The sequence below is a fragment of the Corvus kubaryi genome, unplaced genomic scaffold (assembly GCF_017639235.1).
Source record: "Corvus kubaryi isolate FWS band 111438036 unplaced genomic scaffold, C.kubaryi_AGA036_p1.0 37182, whole genome shotgun sequence".
NCBI lineage: Eukaryota > Metazoa > Chordata > Aves > Passeriformes > Corvidae > Corvus > Corvus kubaryi.
Genome location: NW_024581050.1, coordinates 959,958 through 982,723, shown reverse-complemented (window position 1 = coordinate 982,723; position 22,766 = coordinate 959,958). Strand labels below are relative to the sequence as shown.

General features: G+C 47.2%; 2 protein-coding genes across 3 annotated transcripts in view; one reads left to right on the top strand and one right to left on the bottom strand.

Moving 5' to 3' along the window:
- ATRN (attractin) overlaps nt 1-8,219 on the top strand; it is a 153,847-nt gene extending 145,628 nt beyond the window's left edge. For both annotated transcript variants that reach the window (XM_042021968.1, XM_042021969.1), the window contains 2 exons: nt 2,780-2,894; nt 4,374-8,219. In XM_042021968.1, coding sequence (XP_041877902.1) covers nt 2,780-2,894; nt 4,374-4,498 — 240 coding nt within the window. In that variant the 3' untranslated portion in view covers nt 4,499-8,219. The remainder of the gene's footprint in view (nt 1-2,779; nt 2,895-4,373) is intronic.
- Nucleotides 8,220-16,692: 8,473 nt separating this feature from the next.
- LOC121661606 (GDNF family receptor alpha-4) overlaps nt 16,693-22,766 on the bottom strand; it is a 68,149-nt gene continuing 62,075 nt past the window's right edge. The window contains exon 8 of the mRNA XM_042021967.1: nt 16,693-20,720. Within this exon, the coding sequence (XP_041877901.1) occupies nt 20,574-20,720 (147 nt within the window). The 3' untranslated portion in view covers nt 16,693-20,573. The remainder of the gene's footprint in view (nt 20,721-22,766) is intronic.

Here is a 22,766-nt window from a genome sequence, read left to right as displayed (position 1 = left end):
TTGCCTGGGGCTGAGAGATGAGCTAAATTCCCCTCCAAGTCCCTTCAGCTCCCTGACTGAGAGCTATATAATGAACAACTTCTGTTTCTTTCTATTTTATGATGTGCAGGAGACTCAGGGTGATTTTGATACCACAACAGAGGCAGTGTCAGAGCCCGAAATGCCTTCAGGTCACTGGTGGTCGAGAACAGCAGATGAGGTGCAGAGAGGGGCTCTTGGAGAGCTGGAGGAGGCAGTGCTTGTGTTCAGAGAAGGAATTCAGAGCATTGCTCTTTCAGTTGACCCAAAAGAAGGCTGAGATGTACCGCAGGGTAAAGCCCAGGGAGAGGGTTAAGGCACAGAAGAACGTCAGACAGATGAATAAATGGAGGTATGAAAACATTTGAGGTTAAAAGAAAGTTTCTGGTGGCAGACTGGCGAGATCCAGGACCAGGGAGCCTCTGGAAAGGTCTCCCAGAGGTGATGGCACAGGCTGAAAGTGTAACTACTTTTAAAGCAGAGAATTGTGCTTTTATGTGCCATTGCCTGCATTAATGAAGGGCTGGATTTGGTGACTCTTGAGTGTGCTGCTGAGCATCCTCATGGGTTGGAAGGGACTTTACAGGTTGTCTTGTTCCATTGTCTACCATGGCAGGGACACTTCCCACTACACCAGAGTGCTCCAAGTCCCATCTAACCTGGCCTTGAACACTTCCAGGGATGGGTCAGCCACAGCTGCTCTGTGCTGGGGCCTCCCCACCCTCATGGGGAACTATTCCTTCCCAATATCCCATCTATCCCTGCCCTTTCCCACTGGGAAGCCATTCCCTGCCTCCTGGCCCTCCATGCCTTGGCCTCAGTCCCTCTGCAGCTCTCCTGGAGCCCCTTTAGGCCCTGCAAGGGGCTCGCAGCTTTCCCTGTGTCCTTCCCTTCTCCAGGGGAACATTCCCAGCTCTCCCAGGCTGCCTCCAGAGAAGGGGGCCTCCAGCCCTCGGAGCATCTTCATGGGCATTAATCCATTAGGAGTTAAAAACAAATACATTAAAAAGTATTTTAAAATACAGTTTCTTCTTATTCAGTTGTTCCTTCATTCTCTTCCCCCTATCACTTCTCCACGTGGTCTTTGCTGCCCATTCTGCTCAGCGCTGAGGGTGAGCACAAGAGCTCTCTGTAACCCCAAGTACCATCCTCCAAACTCTGGGATTCAGTAGAACTGTTTTATTAACAGTAGAATAAGTAAGATACTTGAGTGTCTCCAAAAGAAAATCAACTTTGTGTTCAGTTCTTGCTCCCACCCATATGCCAGAAGTCTGTGGGCTCTATTCCTGCAGCTGCCTTCTCTGTGCTCTCCCCATTACCTCTGGCAGTTGAGTCACTGTGGGGTACAGCCCCAGGATGTGCTTGTTTGCTTGCTGGGAAAAGCTCTACTCTGAGTTTGATCCCTTCGTTGGGGGCGGGGAGGTGAAGAAATCTGCTCTCATAAACCAGGCAGCCAGCAGCTTCCATCACCCAGCCGGTGCAGCACGTATTTATCTGCCTTGCACAGACCAACAAATCCTGCTGCAATCATTGCAGTAAATGTGAGATATGGAAAGTTTTAAGTTTCATTTTGCTTGCTGTCGTCTCCTTTTGTCTTTTTTATTGAGCAGAAGTAATTTAACAGCATGTTTGACTCCTGTTCGGGCTTTTTCATGGCTTACATTGTATTGAGTTTCTGTTGAACATTTGAGTACTGTGGTGTAGTTTGATGCCTGATGGAAAAAGCACTAATTATTTCATTAATACCAGAGCAGAATTTGTCCATACTAAACAAGAAAATAGAAAGCACTGAGTTTATGGGGTAAAATAGTGTTTCTCAGCTTTTTTAGCTGATGTGGAACAAAAGAAACTCTCTTGAACCTGTACTCATTGGTATACACTTGCATCCTCATCTTACTGTTGTTGCATCCCACAGTAGTGCTGATCCCATGTAATTGTGTATGGGATTGGGGCCAGGCTCAGGTGAGAACATACTTTAGTTTCTGGGCTGGCATTTTGGTTTTCTAATGACATCCTGAAGTTGGCTGTTGATCATTTAGGTAAAATCTTCACAAGACTGCAGTGGGAGGGAGATGGTCACAGACACTGAGGGGCAGCAAGGGATCCAGTCCCCTGCTCCTCCAGGGTGGGAGAAAGCTGACTGCCCATTATATATTAGAATCACAGACTGAAAGGGCCCTTAAGGCCCATCTAATTCCACCTCCTGCCATGGACAGGGACACCTTCCATTAGACCAGGTTGCTTCAAGCCCTGTCCAGCCTGGCCTTGAGTACTTCTTTTTGTTCTTGGGAAAATGTTCTTTGCTGCGGTAATGCACTGAGTGCTGTTACGGTGGTACATGGACTTAAATTCTGGAAATAGAATTTTGAGTACCAAATCACCATGGTCGGGCGTGCTGATATCAGTGACATGCTGCTGATGGGGTTGATGGAAAAAACCCCTCGGTCCTGTTGATTACATAAGCTGCTCCTTTGTTATTGAATTTAGGGAGAAATACAAACCTTGTGTAGTGCTTGACTTTTTAATAGCCTGATTTTTATTAAGTGAATGTGTTTTCTGATGATGACTCGTGTTTTGATTGTTGCTGACAGTGGTTTTAGCTTTGCTGGCTGCGTGCTGGAAATTTGCCAAGCACGGCAGTGTGGTTCGTGGTGGTTCATGCCCTGGAGCTTGTACGAGCTGGGAAAGCAGTGCTGGGGGAAGAGAGAGGTGTAACACACTGCTTAACATTTGTTTTCTCCCATTGCTTCCCTCACTGCAGACTGTACCAAAGCCGATCGCGCTGGAGCCCTGCTTTGGGAACAAAGCAGCCGTTCTCTCCGTGTTTGTGAGGTTGCCTCGAGGACTTGGGGGTATTCCACCACCAGGACAGTCAGGTGAGGATTACTGTTGTCTGATAGCTTGGAATATTAACTCCATACTCCTTCCCCACCCTTACAGATTCACCTTCCCTGATCCCACAGAAGCTGCTGTAGCCACAATTCAGCTTGGGATGTGCTCAGGGTATTTTAGGCTCCCTGGTTCAGGCCCTGCTGGCTTCCAACATGAGCTTTGAGTTAATTACTCAGGTCGTTGATGGATGAACATTTGATATTGGACTACGCTTTAATTAACATCTGGGTGGGGGAAGGAGGGATCTGCTACAGACATGTTTGCAGTAGTTACTTGTGAAAGTAACACAAAACTGGTCACTTGGCCTATCCAACTTCGTTCCCAGCTCCATTTGCAGGGGGACATCAAGTCAGAATCATGGAAAGATTTTAGTTGGAAAGGACCTTAAACACCATCCAGTTCCACCCCTTGCCATGGACAGGGACACCTTCCACTATCCCAGGTTGCTCCAAGCCCCATCCAGTCTGGCCTTGGACACTTCCAGGGATGGGGCAGCCTCAGGGCAACTTGTGCCAGGGCCTCCCCACCCTCACAGGGAAGAATATCCCATCTAACCCTGCCCACTGTCAGTCTGAAGCCGTTCCCCCGTGTCCTGTCACTACAAGTCCTTTCAGAGCATCTCTACCCTCCTCTTAGGAGCTCTGGACAAAGAGGTTTTCTCCATCCAACTTAAGATATCCTTGTTCTCAACCCCTTCACACCTAAAACTGATGTCAGGGCATCTCCTGGGCAGTGTGGAATTTTACTGGGTTCCCCAGTGCCCAGCGAGCTTGGTGAAGGAAAGGCTCTTGAAAGAGGATTAGCAGGGTTTGAATTGGATGGTTTGGTGTTGAGCTGGATTGAGCTAAGTCCCTGATGTAGGTTTGTCTGTGAATAGACTGGGGAGGCCCTGGCACTGGGTTCCCAGAGAAGCTGTGGCTGCCCCATGTCTAGAAGTGTTCCAGGCAGGTTGGACGGGGCTTGGAGCAACTTGGTCTAGTGGGAGGTGTCCCTGTCCAAGGCAGGGGGTGGAACTGGATGGGCTTTAGGGCACCTTTCAATCCAAACCATTCCATGATTTCCTCATCTGCCATGAGGAGGTTGCGGAGGTGACGTATCCATGGGAAGTGCGGTGAAACCTCCATACACATTTGCTTTCAGGTTTATTGTAGTCCATCTACAATAGAGAATAGAGAAAGGCACCTTCAATATTAAGGGTTCAGGCTTCAATGTTGAGAGTTTTACATCCAGTAATACCCACTCCTATTGCATCTTTTCCTCCTGCTGTTGCTTCTAATTAAACATGCAGTATTTCAGCTCCTTTCAGAATATTGGCTGGAGTTTAATTCTTAAGCCAAAACACTTCTCTAGTTTATTTAAAAAATTCTACACGTTTTGTGGCCTGGAGGGATTTTCTCAGCTGTTTCTGAAGGATTTGTTACTGTGGCTGTTCTGTTTCCTGACTCTTTGTTTTGTTGCCTCAGGTCTCGCAGTGGCCAGTGCGCTGGTGGACATTTCACAACAGATGCCAATTGCCTACAAAGAGAAATCGGGCGCGATACGAAATCGGAAGCAGCAGCCCCCTGCACAGCCAGGAACCTGTATTTGATGCATGGACATCAGAAACTGTCTAGGGTTTTAAACAAAATGGAAATGTAATACCGAGGAGGAGGAGAAAGATTTCCATGTTGTGTCCCAAGAGACTAGAAGCACCCGGAAAAAAACACAACTTCCTTGAACCCAATTTTTTTCTCTCATCTACGTGCTAGTTGGCTTTATTTGACAACTGCTCCACTTAAGTTTTACTGACACATGGCTTCAGATTGCTCCTTTGTTTTCTTCAAGTTTAAGCAAAATAATTTTATTGCAGGTGCGGTACGGTCCGATGCCGCCATTCCTGGTCAGTGTAAATACAACAGTAGTCCAATATGAATGACACTCAGGTTTCTACATGGGAAGTGCTTTGTAGTTCATGTATTTATCAAACTGTACAAAAAGAAAAAGATCCAGTGTTTACAGGTGTCAGCTCTCAACACATAAACACTACTATTAATCTTCAAAGCATCTTCATCCTTTGTTTTCATTTAATATTTAATTGTTCCCTCATTATTTCAGTGGAACTCTCTTCCAGGCACAGCCTTTTTGTAGTCATCATGGTCCAGGAACACAAAAGCTTGGATGGTTTAAAGGTTATGTTGCTCAGACCACGTGAAATAACTGGAAAGTTGGATGTTGCTTTAGAAAGACTCGGTGTTTACATAGTCTTAACCTGCTTGGAGTACACCACACACAAGTGCCTAGACTTGAACAGATCTAGGGAGTGAGGAGACTGCTACACACGCTGCTTTTTAACATAATTAAATTCCTTTTAAAGGTATGTATACTCACATCTAGAGTCACCCAAGGCACTCTGTGTTCTCTGTCCTGTGCAGTCAGAGGAAAATCACATTTTCCTGACCAACCAACTACTCACCCAGATGGAAATATCTGGAAGGCACGTAGAGTTTCAGTATCTCATAAGAAAACTCAGTTTCACCATCATTTTCATAGAGGCAGTCTGTGTTCCAGGTCAGATACATCATATTTTTCTGATTTTGGCCTCTTTCCTCCCCTTCCCTCCCGCCATCCTTCTGGATAAGAGCTGAGCTTGGAGGCATTGCTCCTCAGTGGTTATGATTTGCTCCATCTTCTTACAGGGTGTGAAGAGCAACACTCTGGGTGCCAGATCACTTGAGGATGAAGTAAAAAAAGAACTTTAAATAAAAATGAAGCAGAGCAGCTTTGTTTTGCCACAGGTTTGAGTTCTACATGATCAGATCTGGTATTTCCTGTTGGGCTTGAGCTCTGTTTGATGTTGAAGAAGTGGCTGGTTGGTGAAAGGATGAGACTTGCAAACAGCGAAGAGAAGGTTTGGCATTTGGGGGGTGCATCGAACCATCTGAACTACTCTGACAAGTTGGGACTGTATTTTGAGGCTCAAGGCTGGACTTAACCCATCCATCTGTGTGTGGTGGTGCTCAGTGTCTCCCTGGAGCTGGGAATGTGGTGCAGGGCCAGGGCCACACGATGCTGTGGTGCTGGAGCTGGTAGGAAGATGTTAGTGAAGATGCCAAACAAGGTGTGTGATTGTGGCTTCATCACAGTAATTGAGGATTCACCCAGGTCACTGGGTTGGTGGGTTCTGTTGAGGACATCTGCTATTTATTAAAAGGAGAAGTAACACACGGAAGGGAAGTGCTCTTGGACCTGGCCAGGTAGCACCTTTCCAAGCTGAAACCCAAATAACTGCATCTTTTTTGTGTGTGTTCTGGTGATCAGTCACATATCAGCCACTCATTTCTGGAGTGGTTTTTTTCTAACCATGTATTTTGAAGAAGCTCTTTGGAGCATGGCAGCATCGCAATAAAGAGGTGAATTGCTGGGTGTGTCTGGGCAGTGGTGATGGGAGCAGCCTGATGGTTTAAGGACTGTTGTGGATGATAATTCTGATTTAACGTGTCATTTAACAAGTGCAATGAAACTGAAAAAAAATATTGGGACTGCAGAAAAATATTGGGAAAAAATGCATTATATATATAAATATATATAAATGCATCTCTTTCTAAACTAGAAGTTTAAATGCTCTCTGGGAAGAAGGAATTATGAGAGGAAAAGGCTTGAGCTTTGTCTTAGAGTGAAGGGATTTAGTCAATTTAAGTTTTACCTGATGCACGGATTACCTCAGACAGATTCATCTCCTGATAATATTTTCTAACTTGATCAGTGATGGGGTTAATCTGAACTGGAGAAATTAGCCTGGACTAAAATCCCTCCCCTGTTACTACATGTTTTCAGCCATTGTGCGCATCCTCATCTTTGGAGATTTCTTCTTGGTTCTCCAGCTATTTTTGGGAGGAGAACTGCCAACCCAGATGGTGAAAGCCCCTGTGCTTAAGTTTCCCTCTTCAGGACAGCCCTTGAGCAGGTGCTTAAAGTTGTTGGGTTTTCCTGATCAGAAACAGCTTTCAGAACTGTAGGCCTGGAGGGGTGACAGATTTTTACATTAATAAGACATAAATATGGAGTTTGGGAGGTTTTCTCACTCCTGGAGAGCTGGGCTATCTGGTCTGCACACACAACCAGTGTGCCCAGGAGTGTGGCTGCAAAATGAGGTGTCAGATATTGGAAAAATGAGCAAAAATGATCAAAGTCAGGGTTTGTTAGAACCAAAAAATGTAAATAGAGGGACAAGAGTTACTTGTATAAATAAAAGGAACCAGCTCCCTTAGGATGTAGCTCTGCTCTGCATGTGATCTCCATCTTGATGAGGGAGAACTCTCATACATAGCTCTGCTGCAGTTTCATCCCAGCTTAGAGGTAAACAGGGAAAAAAGTGGGAAAGGATAGGGGAAAGGAGAATTGCTGGTGGTTTATCACCAGGCCAATGTCAAAAGTGAAGGATTTTAGGGTTTATTTCATTTGGAGGTGAGGTGGGGGAGAAAGAGCAACCTTATTTCATGGGAGAATCTGTACATAGATGACAAATGACACACAGATTTTGCACTTGTACATTAACTCTGCAGTAATGTGCAGAACATGGAGAGATTTAAAGGGTATATAATCCAGAAAAAAATCTTGAATGTATTTTTGATGCATTTTAAATGATGTATGAGTTTTGTCTTAGTAACTTCTTCATCTGATCAGTATTAGATAATTTTCCAGAGCTTTAAACATCAGATTATATCATGACATCTTGTAAAACAGGGAGGCATAACTTGACTTCTGTATGTTCAAATGCATTTCACTTAAATGTAGAAACCAAGTAAAATATGGCTTTTCCATTTGAAAGAGAGAGTAATAAATGTCCTTGAAGTGGTCACCATGTGGAGGATTAAATCAGTAGTTTACGGCCTTTGTTACTAAAATTGTGGCAGTGTTTCCATTCAGAATCACTATTTTCAGGTGTTTATAACTGGCTGAAATTCAGCATTCAATGTCTCAACTCTCCGAACATTTTTATTCTGTGAGAGGAGCCTTTAAAACATTTAATAATAAAATTTCAGAACTGTTGGGGCCCTTTTATTCTAGAAAACAATGGTGCCATTGGATCTCCAAATCTCCAAATAGCACTTTTTTTTTTTTTTTTTTTTTTTTTAATTCACCATTTTCCGTGGGTTTTAGCCCAGAATTTTCTCTGGACTAGTTGTAGCATGACCTTGCCACTCTCTGGCTCAATATTTTGGATACAAGAAGATTTATGAGACACAACTTTTCGGTTGTTATATTCCTCTCCCTGGGCTTAAAATGCGTTGTATTGAAATTACCAAAATAAAGCTATTTATGATGGGGTAGTGCCTGTGATCAGTATCAAGTCATGGCATATAATGTCCCAAAATTTGATGGTACAGTGCCGTTGGTGTGGCAGCCTCCACGGGCAGAGCCACACTCCTTCGGGGAGTTCATGTACTAAAGATTGCTCAGAAGCACCATTTCTCTGCAGGAAATGTTACCAAGATCCACATTACCAAGGCACTGGGTTTATGGGATGGTTGTAAACGGCAGGTCAGCTTGCTTGGCCCTAAATGAGCTGAAAGGAGGGTTTGAGGCTGAAATCGAACTTCAGGCCTTTTCCATAAGCTGCTGGAATTCAAGTGCCACAGAGCTGGGCTGCCCCTCCATCCTTTGCTGCTCCAGGTGTTCCCAGCTGCTTTTCCTTTTCCATGAGACCCTCAGTTAGGGACTTAGGGCATCAGCTGCATCTCAGAACCTTAAACCCCTTTTCACTGGAAACAGGGATTTGCTGCACTGAGCTTGTGAGAAAGCAACGAGCAGACTCCGCGTGCCCGGAGCAACTTCCGACCTCGTCTGTCCCTCCCAGTAAGTGGTGGCTGTCTCTGCCCCTCGTGGTTTATCTTCATTTGGGAATAGCCCGGGGAAGTGGAGGGAAGGGGTTGACTTGGCCGAGCCTCCTGGGCTGAACTGCAGGAGCAGGTGGGAGAGGGAGCTGGGTGGGCTTTAGTGGGAAGGTGCTCGCGGAGTGTTGGGGCTGTGGAAGGAAGGGAAGGGATGGCTTGGGGTGTGCTCCTCATTTTTGGATGTGTTCTTTGCAATTTTAGTCAAATTCCTGGTTTTTCTGTTGGTAGCTGCTGAAATGAGCTGAGTTTCCATGCCAGGACAACTACAGTATGTGTATATGCTGGTTTTTTCTGCATCAGGGCAGGTTTTGTTCAGTCTGTTTCTTCGTTCTGACACTACACAGACTATTTGTGTGCGTCTTCCAGGTACTATAATTCTTTAGACATTTCCTCTCAGTTTAGTATTGATTAGAAAAACCTCAGCAGTAGAAAGAAGGAAAAAAATAACAATTGTCGCAGAGTGTATCATTTGTCAGTCCATTTTTAAAAAAAAAAAAAAGAAAAAAAAAGAGAGTTTTATATTACTCTGAAAATTGTGCACAATAAATGTTCTTTAAACTAAGATCCTTGAATTAATTGTATTCTGGATTTTTTTTCCTCTTTGTTCTGTAATTATTTATGATTCTTATCCGTGTTCAGACTTGAGCTTAGTTTGTTAATATGTATAATTTAGCATTTATTGCATTCATTTGTAAATAGGAGCAAGTATTGTAAACTATTTCATTGCTGGGGTTGTGGGTGTTATACATACACACATTTAGGACTGCAGTTTTTTGGTATAATTTTTTTGTATTGTAAAATAACAGCTAATTTAAAGCCGGAACGAGAAAATTCTTGGGAGGTCTGTGCATTTTAAATACAAATGTGAAGTACATGTATATAAATAAAAGTAAATAATGCAAATCTTTCCTCTGAAATAAAAAGTAGATGATCTGGTTAAAATTTTTCCTCCTGTTTGTTTTCTTAAAATAGAGGAAAAAAATAATTCAAGGTGGTTTTGAAGGCTCCTCACTGGGGTGACTTTCTGCTGTGGTGGTGGTGGTGGGTATCAGTGGGCTCCTGCCAGGTACTGAGTTTGGGAGGAGGAAGGGGGGACGTGTCCTTTGCCGGAGGATGGGGGGGTGAGTTATATCTGTAGATGTTGCAGGTAGAGACAGTCATTAAATAGTTTTCATTTCAACCCATCACCCTCAGGTTCACCTTTCCCCAGGTGCCTTAGGGCAGCTCTTCGTCCCTGATCTCTGTGGCTGTCTCTGAAGGGTGGGAGAAGGGAAGAGCATCCCAAAGAGGTGTCAGTATGTTAACGAAGTTTTCAGTATGTTAGGGGTCTTTGCCAACCTAAAAAATTCTATGATTATATAGAAAAAGGGGCTCGTGCTCTGTGCAGGTTGCTTGGGATGGTGAGGGTTGAAGGAGGAATTTATTTGCTCCCACCTTCTCAGCACTGGTGTCATGAGTCCCAGCTGTCACGATACAGCTGCTCCTTAACTGGTTTGGCTCGATGGTCTTAAAGGTCTTTTCCAACCCAAATGATTCAGTGATTCCACAGTCCCAAAACTCAGAGCTTCTGCATTCAGGGTTTAAATAGAATCACAGATTGTCCCAAGTTGGAAGGGACTCGCAAAGATCGAGTCCCACCCCTGGCCCTGCACAGCCTCCCCAACAACCCCACCCTGGGCATCCCTGGCAGTGCTGCCCAAATGCTCCTGGAGCTCTGGCAGCCTCAGGGCCGTGCCCATTCCCTGGGGAGCCTGGGCAGTGCCCAGCACCCTCTGGGGGAAGAGCCTTTCCCTGCTCTCCAGCCGTTCCCTGGGTGCCGTTCCTGGTCCTAGAGAGTAGAGATCAGAGCTGCCCCTCTGCTGCCCCTTGTGAGGAGCTGCTGACCACGACATAACCCCAAGAGAACTATAAAATTTCAGTCCCTTCCCTTTCTTACTCTCACTGATAATTTTCCCCGTAAATTTCTTTGTTTAAATCCGAAGAGGAAAATCTGCCCTCCCTGGAAGCTGTATCACCAGTTTTGCTGATGATTTATCAAATGTTGGCACCGGCTGGTGTTTCAGATCCACACAAAAGCTGGGAGATGTCAGAGGTGGCCGCTCCTCTCCCACCTACGGTGTAGCAGAACATGTCCCCGCCACAAGAACTTACCTGCTGCTCGTTAGCTGGTGCAAGGCTCCTTGCCCTTCACCAAAGCTTGCAGTTTGGTGAAATAACTCACTAAAGACCGCCTGCCTCATGGTTATTCAGGCACCATGGAAGTGACACTACTAGCTGACAATAAACACCTTGCTGGGTAAGCAAGATTGTGAAAAGATAAGCTGACAGACACTCCACTTTAGACACTATAAAAGCTACACCAGCCTTTCACAAAGCAAAAGTCTTCTGCACATTCTCTAGAAATTGGTGGGGCTTTTGCCCAAAGCTGGGACACAAAATCTGTGGTTACTCTCTGGAGGGCTGAGTGAAAAGACTCTGTGTACACTATCAGCAGTTTGGTGGTGAGTCCCATTGACTCCTGCTCCATACTGTGTCTTTGCTAGCTGTAATACAGGTACCTTTATGTCGTGCACTGTTTGATGTAATCTCCTAGCAGTTCTTCTGTTCTATACTGTGTATAAGTAACTGTTTAAGGCCTTTTGTCTATTGTCTCCTGTCTGCTCAATAAGTAACACATTTTATAATAGAGCTAATCAGCCATCCTTAAGGACTTGCGAGCCAGAGGGATTTAGGTGCAGGTCACCTCAGTAGAGCTGCTGCCAAAAATCTGAGCCTAAGGCAGGGCTTGTCTAAAGCTCTCACTTGGTCCATAACACCCAGGCATCCACAGCCCAAGTCCCGCCGGGACGCAATCTGTTGTTCTCCATTTATTTTTATGTCACTCTCTAACTTTGACAGTAAGCACTGCTGGGATGAAGCAGAGTTGAACCCAACATTTATGAGCCATGAAGGTTTCAGTCACCATCACCTCCGAAGACCATTTTGCTGCTTCATTCCATGGCATTAAACTGGGATGCAGAAGCCCAATTCCCAGCAATTGCTGCAGAGCTGAGCGGAGGATGCCAGACTGACAGCACAGCGTGGGGTGTCCAGACTTGAAATGAAATGGGCAGGGGGTAGTGGTTTTAAAGCTGCTTTATTTTGGACAGCAGGGAAAACCACAGAGGGATGGGGCCATTTTTAATCCCTGCTCTGAATTTTCTTGTGTTGTAGCGAAGAAAAGAGGTTTGACAGGAAGGCAGGAAAGAGAGCATGGAGGTTTTCCAAGGCTTTGTGTACATCCAGGATGATGATCTTTGTCATCAGTTGTCATTAATAAATGGTTTTGGGTAAGGAGCCAGAGAAGAATTTGCTGTCCGGCTTTTCTTTCCACAAACCTTAAATATCAACCACCTACAGGAAGAAGTGACTTTAAGTCTTTTTAAAAAACAATTTAACTCCCCCAGAAATCCTGGCCTGGAGGCTGGGTGGTGTTCCACCCAGCAGAATGTGGGCTTTGGGGCAGCTCTTGGATAGTTGCACATCACTGCTTGGTGGTAAATCAGCTATTGATATGGCAAAAGCACCAACATTTCCTTTTTTCCCCATTGATGGGAAGAGAGGAGGAAGAGAGGTGTACAAATGAGCCAGAGTTCCACAGCTAACACATTGCCATTTGGGCAAAAAGAATTAGCAGATGTTCTTGAGTTTCTCCCCGGGGTTTTTGGTTTCTGAACTAATCAAGCAGCAAAGCAGGGATTGAAGGGTCAGAGTGGAACCACTGAGATCTTTCCAAAGGCATAAGGTGGGGGGAGATTTTCTGATGAGGTGATGACACCTGCTGATGAGTCTTCTGCCTGGTAACGAGGCTTGGGGACCCAGGTGTCAGCATCACTGGAGGTGGGCTGAGCTCCTCGCATTCCCCATTGCAGGATGGCTGGGAACAGCAACGCTTCCCCAGACTGTGTCAGAGTCCCAACACCCTTGGCCACAGGATTTTGGGACACCATCATCCCCCTATGGAAGCTCTGAGGTAAGGTACATGATGTCCTTAGAGGCACCTCTTCTCCTGGTGACTCCAGAGACTCAGTGACAAACTTGGAATTTGGGATCCCAAGAGACATCTGGAGATGTCTCAGAAGAGGTAAATCCTCCCCACAAACAAAGAGCAAGATCTGAGGACTCAAACTGCATTGAATTGGATGTTTTTCAGTGGCATGTAGGTTTAGGACAAGGCGGAATGGCAGGGGTAGATGGGAAGAAATTCTTCCCTGTGAGGGAAGTGAGGCCCTGGCACAGGGTGCCCCGAGAAGCTGTGGCTGCCACATCCCTAGAAGTGTGTCCAAGGCCAGATTGGACAGGGCTTGGAGCAACCTGGGATAGTGGACAGTGTCCCTGCCCATGTCAAGGGGTGGAAAAAGATGATCTTTACAGCTCCTTCCAGCTCCAGCTATTCCGTGATTCTACCATCAGCTGCAGGATCAGCTCTCTTCTCTATATTCCTGGGCCCTCACTCAGGCCACATGCATCACTCAGAAACCACATCTGCAGAGAATTTAGCCAAAAAAGCCACTGACTGGGTCACTCTGGCTCTGCCAAGAAGGACAATGTCTTTCTCCTCTTTATTTCCCTGCTGCTGACAAGCAGCGCAGGTGCAGCTCCATGATCCCACAGCCTGTGGGGCTGGGGCTGTTTCTCGTCTCCCCCAGTCCGTGGTGACCAGCAATGCCACGGGAGGATGGGATTTCATCTCTCCTCAAGCTGATCCCTGAATTTAATTTGGAAGCAGAACTTTAGTGGGTAGGTCTGGGCTGGGATGGCTGATAGTGAAGTACTGTCTTGATGGGGAATTACAGCACAGCATGGACATAGCTGGTGTCTCCATCCATCCCACCTGCAGCTCCCTGGCTGCTTCATCAGCTCTGCTTTCCAGCCACAATGTGCCTGCAACAGAGTGACTGGCAGGATTTCCATTGGGAAAATTCCCTGGAAAACATGTTCCCTGGGATTCTTGCTCAGAAATCATTTCCACTTCTCCTTAGAAAAATCCCCGCAAAATGACTTGAACATTTTTCATGTCAGAGCTAATTCTGCAGCTCTTCCCTTTGGCAAACATCCGCTGTTTCCGCAGAAATTCAGTGTTTTAATAACACCGAAGCAAGATGCCTCCACCCCATCAGCATTTTAGCACTGTTTGCTCAGAGATAACGTATGGTAAATTGTTGTTTCTGATTTCAACATCCCCTTGCAGCAGTTGAACATCAGCTGCAGGATTTTGCTTGTGCTGTGTCTGCAGTCACAGTGTGATGAGGATTGTGGGTCCCATCTGCAGGTCTCTCCTCCAAACCTCCAGTGCTGCCCCAGGCTCTGGTCTGTCATGGAATCATGGAATGGTTTGGACTGGAAGGGACTTTAAAGTCCAAGCCCTGTCCATCCTTTCCTGGGAGCTACAGAGGTTGTAAGACCTTTTCTCTGGGAATGTGGAAAAATCACTTCATCTACTCTTTCCTCAGTGTTTGATGTCTGTGGCTGTCGGAGGGAGGGGCGCTCAGTTTTGTTGTGGGCACAGCCAGCAGCCCCCAAAACCATACCCAGACCGAGAGCTGGGGTAGAAGTGAGGGTCAGCCACAATTTCTTCCAGCTATTAGTGCTTCTCCTGCTCCAGATTCTCCTCACCCCAAATTTAGGATGATTTCCAGGCTTTCTTGGAGCCAGTTGTTACATCCCAGAGCAGGGTTGCTCCAGCCAGCCCCATGCTCTGCCCCATGCTGATCTGAGTGCAGAGCCTGGGCGAGTCCCACTGGGGAGTCCTGAGATCTCCTTCAACACCAGGACCCCCTGGAGCCCAGCAGCCCCTGTCACCCCATCACTGTGTGGCCCTGGACTGGCCCCACCAGCCTCTTGGGTGCTGACCTTGGCGGAGCAGCTGCTTGCTGAGAGCCAGGGAAAATACCTCAGAGCTGCAAGGCTTTCACAGGAGTTTCAGGTTCAGAATTATCCTTTGCTCAGCAAAACCCCAGTCTGGGCAATGTCGGGAGGGAAAAGGCTTTGAGGAGCGTCTAAGTCCATCCCTAACCCTCAGCTGCTCCATGCATGTATGGAGGCAAACATGATTTTTGGGAGGAAAAAGTGTTATGTTTATGTGTTCAACCATTTACTCACTCTAAGAACTGTCTTGAATTTCACTCATTAGTTTTATATAAATTTTATATGCATTTGTTTTCTAGATTTTTTTCCTGCCCAGAATTGGCAAGAAAACATTCCATTTGCCTCTAATCAATTTTCCTGTGATTCCTCTTTTTAAGTTGCCAAAAATAGCTCACAGATGTTCATGGCATGAACATGTGGGAACCTAGAATGCAGAGAATATTTCTCTGCCTGTTGTGAAAGGTTTTTACCCCCCTGGACAGTACTGCTTTTGGCCTTTGTCCATGGGAAAATTTGCCTAGCCTCTGGGAAGAATCTACAATGGTGTGAATTAGGTGATAGAATACTATGTGAGATTATCACAGGGTGAAAAATTTAGAGTTTTTAGGTCTATTTGCATAGTAAATAGATAGAAGTAGAAAACCTCAAAATGGAGGATAAGTTGTAGTTAAAAGCTTCTTTATCCTTCTTCACTAACTCCATATTTTGCAGCAATAGTGGTCTGGGATAATTGGATACAGAATTCTGCAGTTCCTGTCTATGTGATTTAGGAACTTGTTGGACATTGGTAAAAAAGTGGAAATATCTTGTGTTTTAAGCTTTCATTGGGTAATTTACCTTTAAAAAGGCTGTGAAATCTTGGTAAGTTGTCTTCTTGCTGCATTCTCTGCTCTGTGCTATGTCTAGGCCACGCCAGTGGCTTGTACTCCTTAGATAAGAATTAATAAACACCTCTCTGGAGACTGAGAAGCATGAAGTCCCATTCGCCTCCTTTTTTCTCCTGGCAAAAATCTGAACGTCTCCCCCATCAGGGAAGACACCCATTAGTGACGTGGACAGCGTTATGAACAGAAGTCTTCCTGGCTGGCATGAACCATCACCCTCCCTTCTCCTCCACCTCCCTTCCTCCTTTGCTCAGCACAGGGGTGCAGCACCAGCCTTCCCCAGTTATTTCCACTCAGTGGGACACATGGTGACATCTTGGCATCAGTGGCTCCCCAGGCCCTTAACTGCAGGTGCAATTATTCCCATCCCTGCTGTATCTTGCAGTGCCTCCCTCTTCCTGTGCTGGCACCAGTTTTGAGCCAAATCTGCCCCAAACTGCTCCCAAACCTTTGCATGTTTCACCGCCGCAGACAACACAAACAGCCCCAGGACTTGTGTGGGGACTCATGTCTCCTTCCCTGGTGACACTGATGCCTTTCCATCTCAGCAGAGCTGTTTTTCACCTGTCACCCCTCCTTGTTGGAAGACACCAGATTGGAGCTGGGTTTGGAGCTGAGAGGAGACCTCAGAGCTGTCTGCAGCTTCCTCCTGAGAGGCAGCTCCAGTCTCTGGTCTCTGGGACCAGGGACAAGACCTGAGTGAACAACTGGAGCTGTGTCAGGGAGAGTCGGGTTGGATATCAGGGAAAGGTTCTTCCCCCAGAGGGTGCTGGGCACTGCCCAGGCTCCCCAGGGAATGGGCACGGCCCCGAGGCTGCCGGAGCTCCAGGAGCATTTGGGCAGCGCTGCCAGGGATGCCCAGGGTGGGGCTGTTGGGGGTTCTGGGCAGGGCCAGGGGTAGGACTGGGTGATCCCTGTGGGTCCCTCCAGCTGAAGATACTCTAGGATTCTGTGATTCCAGCCAAACACGGCTCATCTGAGCCCCCCCACTCTTCCAACCCCCACAAAACAATCCCCCATTTCTTCCAGCTGCCCTTAGAGCACAGGAGCAGTGAGCTCAGCACCCTCCTGGACGTGCTGGCATGGACAAGCTGGAATTGCAGACAGGAGTGAGGGGATCAGGAAAATGCGTGTGTGCTTTATTCATGGATATGTTTGAATATTGACATGTACAGAAAAGGCAAGTACAAGTCTGACCCCAGTATGGGCTGGCATCCACCACCCTCCCCTCATGCAGGTGCACACACGGGGCTCCTGCTCCAGCACCATCTCCCAGCCCTGGGTCTCCCTCCAGCTCCTGCTCCCGCCTGGACAATGCTGTACATGATGACATGACAAGTATAAGTACATACACAATATTTCACAGGCTCTCAGGGCTGCCAAACCACTGGCAGTGGTGCTGTGCAGCCAAAAAAATAAGAGTTCAGTGGTTACAGAAAGTCTGGCTGGTTCTTTAACAGTGTTTTTTTCCTTTCTTTTTCCCGTGATTCTTTGTGCTTATGGAAGTCCTCAGGAATGGAGCAATTCCTAAAAAAATGTTGTCTCCCTTTCTGTCTCTTGGCTCGCTCAGTCCTTTGCCTTTACAAGCAGCTGCTATGACTTCTGTAGTTAATCAAGAGACTTAAAAATGAAGATCCATGGTTCACTTCACAGAATTCAGCAGAGATGGAATTTCATCCAAAAAAATTACTGACTTTTCACAAGGAAAAAGCAGTGGCCTGTGCACACATGTTGGTGAGTGGGAGGAGAGTAATCATGTTTGCTTCCTCCAAAAGAAAGGTTCAAAAGTCATCCTTTTTTGCAAAGTTTGATTCATGAACAGGCTTGGAGGGAGAATCAACATTGAATACTGGTAAAAAGGGTGAAATAATCAGAAAAAAGCCATGAAAGTTTGGGGATAAATTTTTTTTTGTTCATTCCCAGCCCCCAACTCTTTCCTATTGGGTGAGAGGCTCCTTGCTCTGTGCCTCATTCACTTCCTTCCACAGCATCCCTGAACCATGGGGAACCCCCAGGAGGGCAGGACCTGGCCTGGGACACGGCTTGAAGGATGGGACACGGGAACTGAGGGTCTTGTTGGGCTCTGATGTGTAGAGACAACTAACATCTACAGAGTCTGGAAAGTAAGATACCCCTGGAAACGTCCAAGGCCAGGTTGGATGGGGCTTGGAAAAATCTGGGCTAGTGGAAGGTGTCCCTGCCCATGGCAGGGGGGCTGGAACGAGATGAGCTTTAACCCAACCCCTTTCATGATTCTATGATATAAATCCAGGGGAGATGGTGATGTCTCTCACTGAAATTGTTAAAATAGGTGCTGATGTGGGACATGGTATTGGCACTAGGAAACCTCTGGAGGTTTCCTCCATCCCATCCAGTCCTTCAGTAGGATTCTCCACACCTCTTTTTTACAGCACACCAGTCTGAAGGGAGAGGTGAGGTGGGGCCACCAGGCATCCTGACCACACAGAAAAACTCCTTCTCTGCTGAATGAGAAGGAGATGGCGAAGTGGCACTTCAACATCACTGACATATAAGAGACACAGGAGTGGGTGCTCCTGGAAAGCAGCTGACACTTGTATCCCCATCCTGTGCAGACACTCAGCCTGTGCATGATGAAAAGCTGGTGGAGACTGGCTTGATGGGGCCAGATGTGTGGAAAAGCAGGGCATGACTACAGGACCGGAAAGGGGCAGAAGAACGCGATTCCCAGCATGACCTCGTGGTGTTGAGGTAGTTCCTTGCCTTTGCAGGGCTGAGCAATCAGGGTTTCATCCCTCTCCCACCTGCAGCTCAGAGGACACAAGTTTTGCAGAGTTGCAGGCAGTAGTTGTGTCACTTGGTCTCTCAGAAGACACTGATGTCCTGGATAAAGGGGAGATGTTCACAGCAACTCCGTGCTCGTATATGGGCACTTTGAGAGGACTTTCCTGCTTGTAGCTCTCCCTCCTTGTCTGCTTTCCTGATCTGAGTGAGCCCCTTGGCCATGAAGTCCTCACATACAACTTTTAGCTGGGGGTGTGGCTTGTCACCCTGCATACAAGCCTTGGTGTGTTCCTTCACAAAACCTTGGATCAGGAAAACTGGGTGCTACAGCCCTGAGGACCTCAAGGAGCAGCACTTTGGACAGGATGCAGCAGGAGGATTTCTGTTCATGTCAGACACATCCACAGGTGTTCAACTGAAAGCTAGAGAGGTTTCTTGTTGGAACAAAAGCCATGGAAGTTGCTGCAGTTTCTCAGCAAAATCTGAAGCAATAAACAATGGGAGAAGTTTTGCAGGAAATGGGAATAAAAAGCAATGGACTTCGCTGTGTCAGATGCTTCCTAAGCCTTTCCATGCATTCAAATGCCAAGGAATTAATGATATTTATTGGAGGAGCACAAACCAAGGAATAAACGGACTGCTGCAAAGGCCAGGCCTAAAAACACTCAGGGGGATTTTGGGGCTATTGCTCTTCCTCCCATGGCACTCAGCCTGGGTAAGCACTAATCCTGGGAAACCTTCTCACTCTTCCTTACCTGGCTTAACACAGTAAAGGGGTTCAGCCCACCAAGAGGGCACTAGGACTCCTCAGCTCACCTCCTCGAGGAAAGACCCTGGGATGCTCAGGTAGTCCAAGGTCACACATCTGCCTCCCTGTGCCCCAAGACACCAGACAGATATTTGTCTTCACCTTCCTGCCCTGGGCTCGGGTTGCAGCTCAGTAGAAAGGGTCACTTTGCTTAAATGACATCTTGACTGAAAAACCAGAACCTGGCAAGAGGCAAAGCCCTTCACCTGCTCACCTGGACACAGGTGGTTGCCTCAGCCAGTTCTTCTAGGAGAGCAAACTGTAACAATCCAGTCCCTACCCATGATATAATTCATGACTTGGCCTTTCTTGGCTGGATATTTCTCTCTTCAGGGTGGTATCCAGCAAACCTCTCCTATCCTATCTCTGCCTAGGAAAACTAGTGAAATCCCTTGGCTGAAGACCTTCTGCCTATGAGACCAGTGGATGAACAGGTAGCATGTGAGAGTGGGATGTGTTGGGCTCACTTCAAATCCTGCCCACGGGCTGATGCATTGACCCCTGATGGAGAAAGGGTCAATGGAGTGGGACAATATTGGTCTCTGGTTGTTTGGGTGTGACAAAAACTGCCCCAAACACTGTACAAGACCAGCGGATAGAGATGCTTGGGTTGGGACACCAAAAATTCAGCCGTAAACAAAATGCAACACACATGTTTCCTCCTGAATACCATCAATACAGGACACAAGTTTCCCTAAGAAGCAGGGCCCGAGGGGCAGGTGACAGCTGGGACATGGATGCTGGTTGCACTCTGGCCATGGTTGTGAGAGGGTGGATAATCCCTGCCAGGCAGTTCAGAGCATGGTTACTTGGACTTCCCCAGAGGGGCTTCAGGCTCCGCTCCAGTGAACAAAACCAACCACCTTCTCACCAGTGCTCTGGTTGCCTCAGTCTGAAGGAACCAGATGGGTTGTCCTTCAGGTCCTGAGCAACCCTGGAGACAGTCTGAACTCCACATCACTTGACATGTCCTGTCAAGAGCCCCTCAATGTGAGTCAGGGCTTCAGGAAACCTCCTGGCAGGTCATCCATTCATCCATCCATCAAAAGTCTTTCCCCTCTTGGCTGGGGCAGGAAAAAGCATTTCCTTTGCAGCTCTCATTTCTTGGATCAACTCTCTCCTTCCTCTTTTCCAAGGGAATTGTCCATGGCTCCAACTCTATCCTAGAGAGCTGGAGAAACAACAACCAAGCTGTGGTGTGGAAAGGTGGCCAGGACCAAGAATGAGCCGGCTGTCAACAATGCTGATCATATAAAATCAAATGAACTGGCAGACAGATGAGGAAGAGGAAGGGATGCCCAAACACTCACCTCACCTTCCCTTCCCCTCCCTTCTCCCTGCCCTCCTCCTGAAAAAGTTACTGGCCTGGTTGTTCAGTAAAGAAACCAACACAAATTGAGTCTCTGCCTGGTGTGTGCCTGCCCTGCCTCACATCACAGGGAGGCTCAGCACAGCAGGAGTGATGAGAAGCCACATCTGCAGCAGAGAGGCTGCCCAGCAGGAAGCGGCTGCTGGGCTGGAGGTCCCTGAGGACAAACGAGTGGAGCCACGCAGGAGCCTCTCCTCTCCAGCCACCTGAAAGAGAAAGAAGACAGCGTGGGGTGAGAGGTGTAGCTGATCACGGAGTCATGCAATGGTTTAGGTTAGAAGAGACCATAAAGACCATCCAATTCCAACCTTCCACAGAGCAGGTTGCTCCAAGCCCCATCCAACCTGGCCTGGAACAGCTTCCCAGGGCAGCCACAGCTTCTCTGGGCACCCTGTGCCAGGGCCTCACCACCCTCACAGCCAGGAATTCCTTCCCAATATCCCATCTAGCCCTGCCCTCTGACACTGGGAAGCCATTCCCTGTGTCCTGTCATTCCAGGCCCTTATCCAAAGTCCCTCTCCAGCTCTCTTGGAGCCCCTTTAGGCACTGGAAGGCCACAATTAGGTCACCCTGAAGCTTCTCCAGGCTGAACAATCCCAATTCTCTGTTTTCACTCATAGGAGAGGGGCTCTATCTCCAATCAAATTGGTGGCCCTCCTTGGTGCCTCAGAGGATTTGGGGCTCAGGGGCTGTGCAGCCCCAAGTGTGTGCATGTGCAGAGGGGCCAGGGCTGATTTCAACACACACCCAGACTCTGGCCTGGAGGTCAGCGCAGCTCTTCAGGAGATGTTGGTGAAGGTGGTGTCACAGCAAAGCCATTTGTGGGCACAGAACTTGTTTGGACACTGGTTGAGGTGAGTGTCAGTGACACCACTGAGTGAGGTGGGTGCCTGGATGCCCACTCAGGTCAGTGTGGTCCAGGTATCTTATGGAGCCACTGCTGGCCAGTGGCTTGACCTGGTGGCCTTAAAGGTGGAGATTTCTCTGGGTGTTGAATATACCTCCATGGTGCTGGGAGACATTTCAACAGCTTTCTCCCTCACATCCAGAGGTGAATGGGATCTGGATGTGAAGTTGAGTCCAAAGTCAAGACCCAAATCTCCGGTTTCTCTTGCAGTGTCAGCAGGGATCATGCTCCAGCAGCACTCACACCTCAGTGGAGGGATGTGCTGCTGCCACGAGGAGGTTGGAGATGCAGTAGGGCCATCCCTTACTGCAGCTGCTTTTTCCAGCTTCCCACTTGCTGTTGGGAATACTGTCCTGGCCACAGATGGTTCACAGCTTCTCCATCACTTCCGGGATGAAGTTCTCCGTGCTAGATCTGGACCTGAGGCCACTACTTGGATTTCTCTAAGGTATGGGGAGCAGAGACTTGAGGCAAATCCTCCAGATTTCTTGGGTCCCAAGCATATGGCCTGGTGAAGGTATCCCTGTGCTCTGCAGCAGTGCCACCAGTGCCCTGGAGAGCAGTGAGAGAACCTGAGGCCACTTTTCTCCACCTCCCAACCTGCTGCTCTGTGAAAACAGGGTAGGGAGAGGTGGGTATTTTCCCAGCAAAAGAAACAGTGATAAGCCTTAAAATAACCTGCATTTGGAAGCTCTCTGAAGGTATCAGCCAGCCCCGTGCAAAGCCCACGCTCAGTCCTTGGAGTCTAGTTAAAACTGACAGCTTCTGTAACCTGAATGTTCCGCAAATGAGGGTCACTGTTAATTATTCAATAGTAAAATAATTGAATCTGAAAATTACTCTGGTGGGTGGCAAGTCAAGGTCATTTTGTTTTATTTAAAAATAAAATATTTAATGCCTTTCACAGCCATCATCAGTAAATGAACCTGTTATTTGTTTGAAAATAATTTCAATTTAATATTATTTTGATAGTAATAATTTGCTGATGAACAGAATCTTTCCTTTCAAATTTTCCAAAGCTTCGCAAACCTTAGTTAAACCGCTGCATTATGACCTCTAGAATCCTCCTCCAACAAGGGAGGAACTCATGGCCTGGGAAGCTGAAATGCTTGTCTGAAGCTGAACTGATGCTCTGAAGGAGGGTGAGGAGCCAAGCCACTGGTCCTGGCTGAAAACCCCATGGATTTCCCAGTACTTCTAAATGAACCATAGCTCTCAATAATGGGAAGGGAAGGGAAGGGAAGGGAAGGGAAGGGAAGGGAAGGGAAGGGAAGGGAAGGGAAGGCAAGGCAAGGCAAGGCAAGGCAAGGCAAGGCAAGGCAAGGCAAGGCAAGGCAAGGCAAGG